At 43.1% G+C, this 16325-nt stretch overlaps 1 protein-coding gene across 1 annotated transcript in view; it reads left to right on the top strand.

The window, feature by feature from the left end:
• LOC110524388 (testin) overlaps window positions 1-15162 on the top strand; it is a 28386-nt gene extending 13224 nt beyond the window's left edge. The window contains exons 3-7 of the mRNA XM_036979383.1: window positions 1424-1877; window positions 2617-3240; window positions 8186-8401; window positions 9605-9763; window positions 14609-15162. Of these exons, the coding sequence (XP_036835278.1) occupies window positions 1424-1877; window positions 2617-3240; window positions 8186-8401; window positions 9605-9763; window positions 14609-14800 (1645 nt within the window). The 3' untranslated portion in view covers window positions 14801-15162. The remainder of the gene's footprint in view (window positions 1-1423; window positions 1878-2616; window positions 3241-8185; window positions 8402-9604; window positions 9764-14608) is intronic.
• The last annotated feature ends 1163 nt before the right edge of the window (window positions 15163-16325 follow it).

Here is a 16325-nt window from a genome sequence, read left to right as displayed (position 1 = left end):
GTAGGCTGCTACCAAATACATTAAATGTAAGAAATACATACTGAGCTTAAAGCTGCAATATGTAACTTTTTGGGCGATCCAACCAAATTCACATAGAAATGTGAGTTTTCGATCTGTCATTTTCATTGAAAGCAAGTCTAAGAAACAGTAGATCTGTTCTATGTGCACTATTTCTATGCTTCCCGTTCTTATGTTTTCGTTTTTATGTCTTTTTACTTTTGGTTTTGTACACCAGCTTCAAACAGCTGAAAATACAATATTTTTGCTTGTGGGAAATATATTTCACAGCGGTTTAGTTGATACAAATGATGCTATACATTATACTTGCTTGTTTTGTCACACAAACTGAAATTAGGTATCTATTAACTATTAGAATTTTAGCAACCAGGAAATGGCGGCACGATTTCTGCATAGTGCATCTTTAAGTGATAATACATTCAATATCAACACGAAATGAAAACAAAGAAGTGGGCCTCCCACCCAGCCAACATGTCTCCATCTAAAAGGCAGCCAGCCCTCCAGATCGAAATGTGTTATGGAATATGGGCATGCCATTTTGATTCCCATTTACATTGTTTTTCAATTTTGTGCCAAATAGAAATAGTGTGAGCAATAATAGGACCAAAGTGTAATTTTCGTTGTTTAAGGGATACATCAGTGAAGACTACCTCTTCCAGGGAAATGGGAGACACCATATTTCTCTCTCTACTCAGCCAGGGGGCTGAGAATTGTTTAATGGTATCATGTCTAAACCAATGTAGTATGGGATGAAATGCTAATGCCTGGTAATATCATTTAAAGTTTGGTACAGAGTGTCCTATGTCTTTCCCTTTGCAAGTTTGTTAATTTTATCCGGTCTCGCGTTACCTTGCTATATACTTTTTGAAACCGCACTATGGATTTTATCCCTGTAGCCAGAAGGGGGACACAAAGGAAGCAGAAATTCAGCTGTGGCAATATATTCCTTTTGACGACAAATATTCTGTCAGTTAAAGCAACTGGGATATTAGTCCATCTACTGAGGTTGTGTTGAATTGATTTGAGCGTTCTGTTAAAGTTTCTGGCAATAGTTTTGTCTCAGGAAGGATATCTATTCCAATATATATAAAATGGGAAACGATTGGGATTCCATAATTAGAGATGGAGTCCTCTATCAGGGTCTTGAGAAGCAGTAGGGCAGATTTGGTTAGATTTATTTTATAACTTGAGATGGAGCTGAATTTGTCTATGATCTTCAAAGCTTTTATGGAGGGATTATCATTGTCCTGAGGACCAAGTTTGGAAAACGCTGCTAAAGGGCCTACTGTTTTTCCTGGTCTGATGATCATAAAGGAAACCTATACATTTGAGAGTGCTTAGGCACAACCAAAAATCTTTTCTAACCTAACCCATTCCCTTTCCTTATTGACTTTCCCCTCCACAGAAAAATCTGCCGGAACTGTAAGTGTGGCCTGATGGACCACGATGTTCAGATGAACTCTGAGGATGACCGGAAGGTTGGTAAGCTGTTTGAGGACACCAAGTACACGGGTCTCGTCGCCAAGCTCAAGACAGACGGCGCCCCCACATACAAGGGCAACCAGGTCACCTTCTCCATCTCCCCCAGCCCCATGTCAGCCACCTCTGTACCATACAGTCCCCACACTGTGCCAGCCAAGGCTGGCTATGGTGCTGAGGGTGGGGCTGGGGCCGTACCTGGGTCTGGTGCTGGTGCCGGTTATGGGGCCAGTGCTGGGGCCGGTGCTGGGCCCGCTACCATGTCCAAACCAGGGGCAATCAGACCTAATGCTGTGTCAGTCAATGTCGTGCCAGTCAGGAAGGATGCTGTGAAGTCTGTCACCTACGAGTGGGCACCACCAGGGGTCAAACAGTATATGGTAAGGGTATAACTACTGTATCATAGGATTTAAAATACCTAGGAATCCCAAGAGTATTGAACACAGGTCTGAATCTGAAATAATCTGGTGCTGGTCCCTTGGCATGATGCTATTCATTCCAGAAGCAAAGTCATCATAATGTGCTGTACAATGAAATATGATTACAATCTTGAGGTCGCAATAGACTTTTGGGTCTGTAGTTGGTCTGGTTCAGTTCACTAAACAAGGCATTGGTGTGTTGCAATGGAAGATATTGTCCACTAGAGGTCACTGACTTGAAGTTCTGTGCCACCAGTGCTCATGATCTCTTCGTATCCCTCAACAAGCAAATAAGTGTTCTTTAGGGAGAGGTTGTAAGTTGTCCTCTAATAGCTTGCAGCCTCTCCCCAATTCTCCCTTAACTACATCAGCTCATTAACACGGTTTAATTTTAGTCTGTTCCTTTCTGCCTCTTTCTCTGTATCTCTATAATTGTTGTTTTCACTCTCTCTCAATTTGTGCCTATGACTCTTCCTTCCTCCTTTTTTATGTCCTTTCTGCCACTCCTCTCATTGTCTCTTCTCCTGTCTCTCTCCCTCTTTTCTCCTGTCTTCCCCTCCCTCTCTCTTCTCCTGTCTCTCTCCCTCTCTTCTCCTGTCTCTCCCTATTTTCTCCTGTCTTCCCCTCCCTCTCTCTTCTCCTCCCTTCTTTACAAAGTCCTGATATCCTCTCTCTCTCCTCTCCACTTTGCCCTCATCAGGCTGTCCGCTACATTGAGCTCCTGCCCCCAGAGAGGCGTCCCATAGCGGGCACAGAGGGTGCAGCCTACCGCCGGCAACAGATGGCAGTGCAGCTACCGGAGCATGACCAGGACCCGGCCAAGTGCCACGAGCTTACCCCCGCAGAGGTGAAACAGATGCAGCAGTTCGTCCGCAAGTACAAGGACGAGGCCCTGGGAGTGGGAGACATCAAGCTGCCCGAGGAGATGATGGGACAGGGTCTGGGTCAGGAGAGAGCACCAGGCATGGGAGCACCAGGCATGGGAGCACCAGGCATGGGAGCAGCAGGCATGGGAGCACCAGGCATGGGAGCACCAGGCCAGGGAGGACCAGGACAAGGACGACCAGGGATGGCAGAACACCCAGGGATGGCAACAGCTGGGGGAGCCTTTGGGCCTGCAGGTCCTGGTCTTCGGACTAGACCCGGGGCTGGGGGTGCACTTGGGCCAGCAGGACCAGTTCAGCCTGGGACGGGGGCTGGGGGTTACCCTGGGGCTGGAAAGGGTGCACCAGAAGACATGGGTACTGCTGCCACCACTACCGCTGGGTCAATGGGCACTCCGGGAGCCCCTGGATCTCACCAGGCTGGTCCCTGTGGACAATACGTAAGTGTGAGAGAGAATTGTGAATGACTGTAGTGTTAGGCAATCTTGTGACTAATATGTCGTATCTTTGTATCTACTGTAAATGTTGCCATCTCATTTTGAGATTAGTTTGAGATGGTGTAGACTATTGTAGGTTTATAGTTTCTGATGTACAAGTTTTGAAAACGCACAGAAACCTAGAAGAATTAATGTTTATTTTCATTCACTATAGTTGTGGCTACCCATAAGGTTATGGAATCACATTGTGTTCATAACACGTGGTTTTGATATTGTTGTAATCAATGACTGTATATTGTTGTAATCCACTATTATTTTGGGCTGAGTCCTCCCAAGGATTTCCATTGGGAATTGTTTTGCCTGTTGCCACCAGCAGGGGGTGAGAGGAGCATAGCGATTTGCGTCTCCACTCCCCTCGACAACACTTGAAGAAGACGCCTGTGACAACTTTTACTGTTTCTCCTACTCTTTTTTAAATGTGTTCTCTTAAACAGGTATGTAGTGTACACAAGCACATTGTCTACTGAAAATGTTAGTCAAAATGGTTATCTGAGTGAGCGTTACCTTTTTATGTTGAAATTGTAAAGTTTAAATCTGTAAATTGATTGAGGGAAAACTGTTAGCGATCTTGACATAGAGATGACGGTTTGTGGTTGCTAGCCCATAGAATAACAAGGCTAGCCTATAGAATAACATAAGAAAAAATGGCGGCAGATAATATTCTGTTTTGAATTTATTGATTTAGCTTTAGCTCCTCTGAGGTAATACTGTAGTTTGATTTCCACTCGTTTGTATGGTCTAGGCCCTGACATCTCCCCATCCAAGTGTTATATATTACAGAGTTATATTTTTTTGGTTTTAACTCTATACACTAACGCTATCCTTATCGTTAGCTGGCTCAGTATTGAGATGACTACTGGTTTAAGGTTCATTTAGCTATTTAAAGGCATTTTTATTGAAACATAGTACATGAGATTAAGATAAATACTGAGAAGGTATATTTTTAAATACAAGTCAATGCATTAGCTAGTATGACTTTTAAATACAGAGGATATATTATGTTACAATACGTCTTAGTCTTTTACAACATTTGACTGAATTATTCATGTTTTGCAGATTCATGTTTTGGCTCAAACGTTACAGTCCTAAAAAAACGTCTGGAGGGCAGCCATGCAACCAGGCCAACAGTTCCACTACAATGGCAAGAGCACTTTTGTGTGGTTTAGATCAGGGTTTCCCCAAACTTTTTGCCAAAGCACTACACAGCTGATTCAAATAATCAAAGCTCGATGATGAGTTAGCACTACACAGTTGATTCAAATAACTAACTCATAATCGAGCTTTGATTATTTGAATCAGCTGTGTAGTGCTAGGGCAAAAACCAAAAAGAAGTGGAAACATCTAAGAGCAACAACGGCTCAGCTGCAAAGTAGTAGGCCACACAAGCTCACAGAATGGGATCGCTGAAGTGAGTAAAAATGGTCTGACCTTGGATGCACCACTCACTACTGAGTTCCTAACTGCCTCTGGAAGCAACGTCAGCACAAGAACTGTTCGTCGGGAGCTTCATGAAATGGGTTTCCATGGCCAAGCAACCGTACGCAAGTCTAAGATCACAACGCCAAGCTTCAGCTGGAGTGATGTAAAGCTCGCCGCCATTGGACTTTGGAGCAGCGGAAACGCATTCTCTGGAGCGATGAATCACGCTTCACGATGCGGCAGTCAATTCTGGGTTTGACAGATGCCAAGAGAACGCTACCTGCACGTATGCATATTGCCAACTGTAAAGTTTGGCGGAGGAGGAATAATTGTCTGGGGTTGTTTTTCATGGTTTGGGCTAGGCCCCTTAGTTCCAGTGGAGGGAAATCTTAACGCTGCAGCATACAATGACATTCTAGATTTGGGAAGGCCCTTTCATGTTTCAGCATAACAATGGCCCTGTGCACAAAGCGAGGTCCATACAACATTTGTTGTCGAAATCAGTGTGGAAGAACTTGACTGGCCTGCAAAGAGCACTGACCTCAACCCCATCAAACACCTTTGGGATGAATTGGAACGCTGACTGCGAGCCAGGCCTAATCGTCCAACATCATTGCCTGACCCCTCTAATACTCTTGTGGCTGATTGGTAGCAAGTCCCCGCAGCAGTGTTCCAACATTTAGTGGAAAGCCTTCCCAGAAGACTGAAGGCTGTTAGATCAACAAAAGGGACCAACTCCATTTTTGGGAATGAGACGTCCGACAAGCAGGTCTCCGCATACTTTTGTTGTATATATTGCAATATATAACTTTTCCATATGGGTAGTCCTAAATCAGCATGTTGTTAGTAAATCATTATTAATGTACAGTACCAGACGAATGAGTAGGTGTCTCTAAACTTGTACTTTTTTTGTATTTTTGTTCAAGTCATCAAAACTATGAAATAACACATTTTACAATTGGCTCGTTAATCCCCCTCCTCTCCCCTGTAACTATTCCCCAGGTCGTTGCTGCAAATGAGGACGTGTTCTCAGTCAACTTACCTGGTAAAATAACGGATAAATAAATATAAAATGTTGTAACCAAAAAAGTGTTAAACAAATCAAAATATATTTGAGATTCTTCAAAGTAGCCACCCTTTGCCTTAATGACAGCTTTGCACACTCTTGGCATTCTCTCAACCAGCTTCATGAGGTAGTCACCTGGAATGCATTTCTCTTAAAAGTTAATTTGTGGAATTTCTTTCTTCATGCGTTTGAGATGTGTTGTGACAAGGTAGGGGTGGTATACAGAAGATAACCCTATTTGCTATTATGGCAAGAACAGCTCAAATAAGCAAAGAGAAATGACAGTCCATCATTACTTTAAGACATGAAGGTCAGTCAATGCGGAAAATGTCAATAACTTTGAAATCTTGTTCAAGTGCTGTCACAAAAACCATCAAGCACTATGATGAAAATGGCTCTCATGAGTACCACCACAGGAAAGAAAGACCCAGAATTACCTCTGCTGCAGAGGATAAGTTCATTAGAGTTACCAGGCTCAGAAATTGCAGCCCAAATAAATGCTTCACGGAGTTCAAGTAACAGACACATCTCAACATTAACTGTTCAGAGGAGACTGCGTTTATCAGGCCTTCATGGTCGAATTGCTGCAAAGAAACCCCTATTGAAGGACACCAATAATAAGAAGGGACTTGCTTTGGCCAAGAAACACGAGAAATCGACATTAGACCAGTGCAAATCTGTAATTTGGTTCAAACTGCAGTGTATTTTTTAAATGCAGACGGATCATCTCTGCATGTGTAGTTCCCACCGTGAAGCAGGGAGGAGGTGTGATGGTGTGGGGGTGCTTTGCTGGTGAAACTGTCAGTGATTTATTTAGAATTCAAGGCACACTTAACCAGTATGGCTACCACAGCATTCTGCCGCGATACGCCATCCCATCTGGTTTGCGCTCAGTGGGACTATCATTTATTTTTCAACAGAACAATGACCCAACACACCTCCAGGCTGTGTAATGGCTATTTGACCACAAATAAGAGTGATGGAGTGCTGCATCAGATGACCTAACCTCCACAATCACCTGAACTCAACCCAATTGAGATGGTTTGGGATGAGTTGGACCGCAGAGTGAAGGAGAAGCAGCCAACAAGTGCTCAGCATATGTCGGGAATTCCTTCAAGACTGTTGGAAAAGCATTCCAGGTGAAGCTGGTTGAGAGAATGCCAAGAGTGTGCACAGTTGTCATCAAGGCAAAGGGTGGCTTCTTTGAAGAATCTAAAATATTACATGTTTTTTTTTATTTGTCTAACACTTTTTTTGGTTACTACGTGATTCCATATGTGTTATTTCATAGTTTTGATGTCTTCACCATTATTCTACAATGTTAAAAAATAAAGAGGACCTCTTGAATGAGTAGGTGTGTCCAAACTTTTGACTGGTACTCTGTGTAGTCACCTTAGGGAAATGAACTACATAAAGCTTTTAGAACTTTTATAATTCAAAAACGTCAAATACTGTCATACCGTCAAAAATGTAAACACTATGGTCATATGATATTTTGGCCAGACCTCCCAGCCCTACCCCCTGCCCCTCCCCCGAGCCATTTGATAAATGAGGGGTAATTTCTACGATTGTTTTCCCCCATCCAATGCTTTTAAATCTATGATGGTGGAATGAGGGAGTGGACTAAATCAAAGAGCCGGTATGCACTTCCTCAAAATAGTCCAAATGAATCTAAGATCAATCAAGAAATCTGTAATTTATTTTTTACATTTTTTGCCAAGGAGGTCTTAGTTACGCAATTTTACATCTATGTTTGGTGAAGTATTTCTCAAGTGAAAAAATGTGCATGAAAAATAGTTGTCTCCCATTGAATCACAACAAACACTTCATGGAAGAATCCCGTCATAATATATACGCTAACCGTTTCTACTGGGAAGAATGCGACAGGCTTAATTCCCAGCAGAGAATCGTATCTGGTATTTTAGATATAGAATGTAAATTCAACAGGCCACAAGATGGAGCCAGGAGTAAAAATATCAATCCCTTTTTGCCGGAAAGTTTTGTACACTTTTGCATGGTGATTTGTTTATCGTGGTTTAAATGTACCATTTTTCCATCTAACAGAGATTTGGCTCATGCAAACCCCTGTCTGTCTTTACCAGTCTCTCCCCATATGCAATTAGTTATTCAAACTGAATGAACATTTTGATTTTTGGGCGTTGTCAGGCAGTGTCTTAGCCTAATGATAACAATGACTATGATTTAATTGTATAATGGCATAAAATAATAGGATGGGTCTATGCTACAGAGCCATTGTTTTTGTGAGGGCATTGCTAATGAAGGTCGCCTCCCTTCCTTCCTCCTTTTTTTTATCTCCTCTCCTTCCCTCTCCTCCTTCCTTCCCACTCTCTCCTTCCTCCCCTCTGTTCCTCTTACCCCCCCCCCCCCCTGCCCGTCCTCCAGTCGTGCCACCAGTGCCAACTGCCCATGCGTCAGGGCGAGCCTGCGGTGTACGCAGAGCGTGCTGGCTACGACAAGCTGTGGCACCCGGCCTGCTTCGTGTGCTGCACCTGCTCAGAGCTCCTGGTGGACATGATCTACTTCTGGAAGAAGGGACAGCTCTACTGCGGACGCCACTACGGAGACAGCGAGAAGCCCCGCTGTGGAGGCTGTGACGAGGTGAGGGATTTGAGGGGGAAGAGAGAGGTGAGGGGGGAGGCAGGGAGAAGAGGGGTGAGGGACGAAGGGACAGCTGCACTCGGATGTCACTACGGAGACGGTGAGAAGGGGGAAGGTGTGACAAGGCGAGGAGGGATGGGGAAGATGGGGGTGTTAAAGGAAGAGAGGTCAACAGGAGAGTAAGATTGTTATTCACACACTTTATGTAGATTCAGGTGTGTAGAGAGGAAAAAACTGCAACGCTAACAAAAATAGATGTACTGTAGGGAAGAGTGGGGTAATTGAACCAAAGTGGTAAGTTGAGCCACCGTTGTTTCTAGGAAACAATACACAAAATGCATAATTTGACCACATATTTAGGAAGAGGTCATCGTTTGAGTCTGTGAAGTTAGAAACCACATGGAAAAAATGGTAAGCAAGTTAGGTAAAATAAACAAGAAAACAAATTTTCACCAAGTCAAATGAATGGATTGTTTGAGGTTGCATGATCCTTGTATCTAAACCAATGTAGATCATTTAAAGATTTACTATACATCAATTGGCGTCTCTATAAACTTCAGTATGTGGTTCTAAACCTAGCGTGAATGTGCATCCTTGTAGCTGTATGGGCTAATATAGTCAAAATGTTTATCTTTGGGTATGCTGAGCCAATGGTTGAGCCAATACCATGTTGAGCAAATTTAAGTGTTTTCTTCACCGGCATTATCACTGGCATATGATGTAATAACAGGGCCTGGTCTATGTTAAAAGTGTTTTTAAAAAGTACAAAGTCTTTGTTAGGGGTTAAGCCTGTGATAAAATATACTTAAAATGATTAAAAGACAAACTATTTTGATTCTGTTGAATTGTGTTTGGGAAATAAAGATTGACGTGGTTTTAAAAAGGCAGTGGTAATTAATTCCGTACAGAAATGTGTAGGCGGCTTAACCTAACCCATACCCCATTTTTCGGGAAAAGCTATGTTTTCAAAACTTTAAATGTTTACATGAATTCCGATTCATTTCCAGGGATACACAACATCCTGAAATATATGTAGATATCTTTGTTTGAAAGAATACTATATTTCCCTTCACGGAGTGATGCTGAATGTAAAGAAATGGCTCAACCTGCTTTGCTCTCCCCTAATCTATTTCTCTGGTTTTCTTTATTGCGCTTCGATGTGTTGAATTAACTGTATCATGATGTGTGTGTGTGTCTCTACAGCTGATCTTCAGTAATGAGTACACACAGGCCGAGGACCAGAACTGGCACCTGAAACACTTCTGCTGCTTCGACTGTGACTGTGTTCTGGCTGGAGAGACCTATGTTATGGAGAACAACAAGCCTGTCTGCAAGCCCTGCTACATGAAGAGCCACGCAGTAGTAAGGACAGAGAGGGAGAGTGTGTGTCAAATCAAATGAAAGTTTATTGATCGTGCACACAGATTTGCAGACAATATCGCAGATGCAGCGAAGACCTTATGTTTCTAGCTCCAACAGTGTAGTAATATCTAGCAATACAATAACAATACACACATAATCCAAAGAGTAGAAAAATATCAGAACGAGCAATGTCAGAATCCAGAGAATAAATATATACACAGAGTATACAAAACATTAAGAAGACATGCTCTTTCCATGACATAGACTAACCAGGTGACTCAGGGTGAAAGTTATGATCCCTTATTGGTGTAAATTGTTAAATACACTTCAATCAGTGTAGATGAATGGGAGGGGATAGGTTAAAGAAGGATGTTCAATCCTTGAGATAAGCCTGGAAGGTGTTCCTAATGGTTGGTATACTCAGGATATGTGAAATATATACAGTACCAGTCAAAAGTTTGGACACACCTACCCATTCCTGGGTTTTTCTTTATTTTTACTATTTTCTGCATTGTAGAAGACATCAAAACTATGATATAGCACATATGGAATAATGTCATAACCAAAAAAGTGTTAACCAAATCAAAATATATTTATATTTGAGATTCTTCAAAGTAGCCACCCTTTACCTTGAAGACAGCTATGCACACTCTTGGCATTCTCTCAACCAGCTTCATGAGGAATGCTTTTCCAACAGTCTTGAAGGAGTTCCGACAAATGCTGAGCACTTGTTGGCTGCTTGTCCTTCACTCTGCGGTCCAACTCATCCCAAACCATCTCAATTGGGTTGAGGTCGGGTGATTGTGGAGGCCAGGTCATCTGATGTAGCAATCCATCACTCATTTTCTTGGTCAAATAGTCATTACACAGCCTGGAGGTGTGTTTTGGGTCATTGTCCTGTTGAAAAACAAATGATGGTCCCACTAACTGCAAACCAGATGGGATGGCGTATCGCTGCAGAATGCTGTGGTAGCCATGCTGGTTAAGTGTGCCTTGAATTCTAAATAAATCACTGACAGTATCACCGGCAAAGCACCCCCACACCATCACACCTTATCCTCCATGCTTCATGGTGAGAACCAAACATGCAGATCATCCATTCACCTACTCTGCGTCTAACCAAAATATGTGTAATTTCATAGTTTTGATGTCTTCACTATTATTCTACAATGTGGAAAATAGTAAAAATAAAGAAAAACCTTTGAATGAGTAGGTGTGTCCAAAATGTCTGTCCGTCCGTCTGTCCGTCTGTCTGTCTGTGCAAAAAAATAAACGTCCTCAGTCAACTGCATTTATTTTCAGCAAACTTAACATGTGTAAATATTTGTATGAACATAACAAGATTCAACAACTGAGACATAAACTGAACAACAGAAATGGAATAATGTGCCCCTGAACAAAGGGGGGGTCAAAATCAAAAGTAACAGTCAGTATCTGGTGTGGCCACCAGCTGCATTAAGTACTGCAGTGCATCTCCTCCTCGTAGACTGCACCAGATTTGCCAGTTCTTGCTGTGAGATGTTACCCCACTCTTCCACCAAGGCACCTGCAAGTTCCCGGACATTTCTGGGGGGAATGGCCCTAGCCCTCACCATCCGATCCAGCAGGTCCCAGACGTGCTTAATGGGATTGAGATCCGGGCTCTTCGCTGGCCATGGCAGAACACTTACATGCCTGTCTTGCAGGAAATCATGCACAGAACGAGCAGTATGGCTGGTGGCATTATCATGCTGGAGGGTCATGTCAGGATGAGCCTGCAGGAAGGGTACCACATGAGGGAGGATGTCTTCCCTGAAATGCACAGTGTTGAGATTGCCTCCAATGACAACAAGCTCAGTCCGAAGATGCTGTGACACACCGTCTCAGACCAAAGCTGTTAGTGTCTTAACAACCGTTCCACAGTTGTTTGTTCATTAATTGTTTATGGTTCATTGGACAAGCATGGGAAACGGTGTTTAAACCCTTTACAATGAAGATCTGTGAAGTTATTTGGATATTTATGAATTGTCTTTGAAAGACAGGGTCCTGAAAAGGGGACCTTTCTTTTTTTGCTGTGTGTGTGTGTGATTTACAGGCGGATATACAGTTGAAATTGGATGTTTACATACACTTAGGCTGGAGTCATTAACTTGTTTTTCAACCACTCCAAAAATTATTGTTGTAATCTTGTTAACGATCTATAGTTTTTGCAAGTTGGTTAGGACATCTACTTTGTGCATGACACAATTCATTTTTCCAACAATTGTTTACAGACAGATTATTTCACTTATAATTCACTGTATCACAATTTCAGTGGGTCAGAAGTTTACATACACTAAGTTATCTGTGCCCTAAAACAGCTCGGAAAATTCAAGAAAATTATGTCATGGCTGTAGAAGCTTCTGATAGGCTAATTTACATCAGTTGAGTCAATTGGAGATGTACCTGTGGATATATTTCAAGGCCTACCTTCAAACTCAGTACCTCTTTGTTTGATATCATGGGAAAATCAAAAGAAATCAGCCAAGATGTAGACCTCCACATGTCTGGTTGATCCTTGGCAGCAATTTCCAAATGCTTGAAGGTACCATGTTCACCTGTATAAAAAACTGTACGCAAGTATCAACACCATGGGACCATGCAGCCGTCATACCGCTCATGAAGGAGACGAGCAAGTCAATTCCAGAACAGCAGCAAAGGACTATGTGAAGATGCTGGAGGAAACGTGTGCAAAGGTATCTCTATTCACAGTAAAAACGAGTCCTATATCGACATAACCTGAAAGGCCGCTCAGCAAGGAAGAAGCCACTGCTCCAAAACCACCATAAAAAAGCCAGACTATGGTTTGCAACTGCAAATTGGGAGAAATGGAAAAATGTTCTCTGGTCTGATGAAACAAAAATGGCCATGTTTGGAGGAAACAGGGGGATGCTTGCAAGCCAAAGAACACCATCCCAACCGAGATGGTTGGGGGTGGCAGCATACTGTTGTGGGGGTTCTTTGCTGCAGGAGGGCCTGGTGCACTTCACAAAATAGATGGCAACATGAGGAAGGAAAATTATCTGGATATATTGAAACAACATCTCAAGACATCAGTCAGGAAGTTAAAGCTTGGTCGCAAATGGGTCTTCCAAATGGACAATGACCCCAAGCATACTTCCAAAGTTGTGGCAAAATTGATTAAGGACAACAAAGTCAGGGTATTGGAGTGGCCATCACAAAGCCCTGACCTCAATCCTATAGAAAATTTGTGGGCAGCAATGAAAATGCGTGTGCTAGCAAGGAGGCCTGCAAACCTGACTTAGTTACACCAGCTCTGTTAGAAGGAATGGGTCAAACGTTTTGGGTAAGTTAAACAATTTAAAGGCAATGCTACCAAATACTACTTGACCCACTGGGAATGTGATGAAAGAAATAAAAGCTGAAATAAATAATTCTCTATTATTCTGACATGTCTTTAAACAAAGTGGTGATCCTAACTGACCTATGACAGGGAATGTTTACTAGGATTAAATGTCAGGAATTGTAAAAAACTGAGTTTAAATGTATTTGACTAAGGTGTATGTAAACTTCCGAATTCAACTGTATATGGTGTGTAATGAAAGCATGGACAGTATATGAATAGAAAAGGTATACAGCAGTAGTTATACTGTATAGGATAAGCCATGACTAGAATACAGTATTTGCATATAAAGTGGGTAAATAGTCTGTAAACTGTTAAAATGAACAGTATTCTATGTCTCTATATACATGCGGCAGCAGTCTCTAAGCTGCCTGGCGGTAGCTGGCTAGGGACAGTGTCTAAGGTGCTAGGCAGAGTACCAGCCGTTGGCCAGCTAGTGATGGCTGACCAACAGTCTGTTAGCCTGGAAATAGAAGCTGTTTTTCAGTCTCTCTGTCTCGGCTTTGTTACACCTGTACTATCTCCGTCTGCTAGATGGTAGCAGGGGGAACAGGCCATGGCTCGGTGGTCCTTGATCATCTTCTTGGCCTTCCTATGAAGTGTGCCCCCGGTGATGCGTTGGGCTGACCGCACCAAACTCTGGAGAGCCATGCAGTTGCGGGTGGTACAGTTGCCTTACCAGGCGGGGATGCAGTCCGAGCAGAATGCTCTCAATGGTGCATCTGTAAAAGTTTGTGAAGGTCTTGGGGGGCCATGCTGAATTTCTTCAGCCTCCTGATGTTGAAGAGGCGCTGTTGGCCCTTCTTCACCTTGGGTGTCGGTGTGGTGGGACTATTTCAGGTCCTTGGTGATGTGAACACCAAGGAACTTGAAGCGTTTGACCCCCTCCACTGCGGCACCATCGATGTGGATGGGCTTGTGCTCTCTATGCTGTCTCCTGTTGTCCCATTCAGCTCCTTTGTTTTTGACATTGAGAGAGAGGTTATTTCCCCGGCACCCCGGCACTGTAGGCTGTCTCACCGTTGTTGGTGATCAGGCCAGCTTGATGATGGAGTTGGTGCGTAGCCACACAGTCATGGGTGAACAGAGAGTACAGGAAGGGGCTAAGCGCACACCTCTGTGGGCCCCTGTGTTGAGGATCAGCGTGGTGTAGGTGTTGTCGCCTACCCTCTGTGTCTAGGACCCAGTTGCACAGGGAGGGGTTCAGTCCCAGGGCCTTGAACTTAGTAATAAGCTTGGGCTCACCATGGTGTTGAAAGTCGAGCTGTTGTCGACTAACAGCATTCTCAAATAGGTATTGTGTGTGTGTGTGTGTGTGTGTGTGTGTGTGTGTGTGATATGATATCCTGTATTAAATGTGTACAATGTATGTTGTATACATGAGATACAACTCTCTGCTACATACTCTTGTCTACGTTGAATATGTGTGTGTGATTTAAACACATTCTCTCCTCACTCTACAGGTATGTACAGCCTGTCAGAACCCAGTGGAGCCCGAGGCCCAGCGCGTCTCCTACGGGGAGTTCTACTGGCACGCTGAGCCCCAGTGCTTCCAGTGCTCCTGCTGTGCTAAGTGTCTCATTGGAGAGCGCTTCATGGCCATACAGGGCATGCTCTTCTGCTCTGTCGAGTGCAAGAAGAAGACCATGACCTAGAGAAGACTATATGGCCCAGAGCAGCTCAACCTGATGACAAAATTATTCAAGTCTGGTCTAGAATGCGAACAATGGTAATTTCCCTTGACCTCAAACAAGGTGGTTCAGTCTGCAACTGATTCTTGCTCAGATCAACTCTGCTCCTGATGACAACCAACCCCAGTCCTGAACTCAGCTAATTTTAGTTTTCACTCTGCTTATTTCCGCTCAAGACAGCAACCGATCATCTGAATAACAGTTGGGAATAACCTCAATATTGTCTGTTTCTCACTTGACATGCAACTGTTTTGTTCTACTGCATCTCAATGAAACTACTCTAGTTTTATTGAGATACATTTTGTTGAAGTCTTGTTTCAGCACACTTTCTTTTTTTTTTTCAGTCACTTATTCATCCGAGTGTAAATCAGCTTTGGATTCACGACTCGGTCTACTACCAAAATACAGTGCCTTGCGAAAGTATTTGGCCCCCTTGAACTTTGCGACCTTTTGCCACATTTCAGGCTTCAAACATAAAGATATAAAACTGTATTTTTTTGTGAAGAATCAACAACAAGTGGGACACAATCATGAAGTGGAACAACATTTATTGGATATTTCAAACTTTTTTAACAAATCAAAAACTGAAAAATTGGGCGTGCAAAATTATTCAGCCCCCTTAAGTTAAAACTTTGTAGCGCCACCTTTTGCTGCGAATACAGCTGTAAGTCGCTTGGGGTATGTCTCTATCAGTTTTGCACATCGAGAGACTGACATTTTTTCCCATTCCTCCTTGCAAAACAGCTCGAGCTCAGTGAGGTTGGATGGAGAGCATTTGTGAACAGCAGTTTTCAGTTCTTTACACAGATTCTCGATTGGATTCAGGTCTGGACTTTGACTTGGATAACAGGTCTGGATAACACCTGGATATGTTTATTTTTGAACCATTCCATTGTATATTTTGCTTTATGTTTTGGATCATTGTCTTGTTGGAAGACAAATCTCCGTCCCAGTCTCAGGTCTTTTGCAGACTCCATCAGGTTCTTCCAGAATGGTCCTGTATTTGGCTCCATCCATCTTCCCATCAATTTTAACCATCTTCCCTGTCCCTGCTGAAGAAAAGCAGGCCCAAACCATGATGCTGCCACCACCATGTTTGACAGTGGGGATGGTGTGTTCAGGGTAATGGGCTGTGTTGCTTTTACGCCAAACATAACGTTTTGCATTGTTGCCAAAAAGTTCAATTTTGGTTTCATCTGACCAGAGCACCTTCTTCCACATGTTTGGTGTGTCTCCCAGGTGGCTTGTGGCAAACTTTAAACGACAATTTTTATGGATATCTTTAAGAAATGGCTTTCTTCTTGCCACTCTTCCATAAAGGCCAGATTTGTGCAATATACGACTGATTGTTGTCCTATGGACAGAGTCTCCCACCTCAGCTGTAGATCTCTGCAGTTCATCCAGAGTGATCATGGGCCTCTTGGCTGCATCTCTGATCAGTCTTCTCCTTGTATGAGCTGAAAGTTTAGAGGGACGGCCAGGTCTTGGT

This window comes from Oncorhynchus mykiss, chromosome 1 (genome assembly GCF_013265735.2).
Source record: "Oncorhynchus mykiss isolate Arlee chromosome 1, USDA_OmykA_1.1, whole genome shotgun sequence".
NCBI classification, from domain to species: Eukaryota; Metazoa; Chordata; class Actinopteri; order Salmoniformes; family Salmonidae; genus Oncorhynchus; species Oncorhynchus mykiss.
This window is presented reverse-complemented; position numbering and strand designations above follow the sequence as displayed.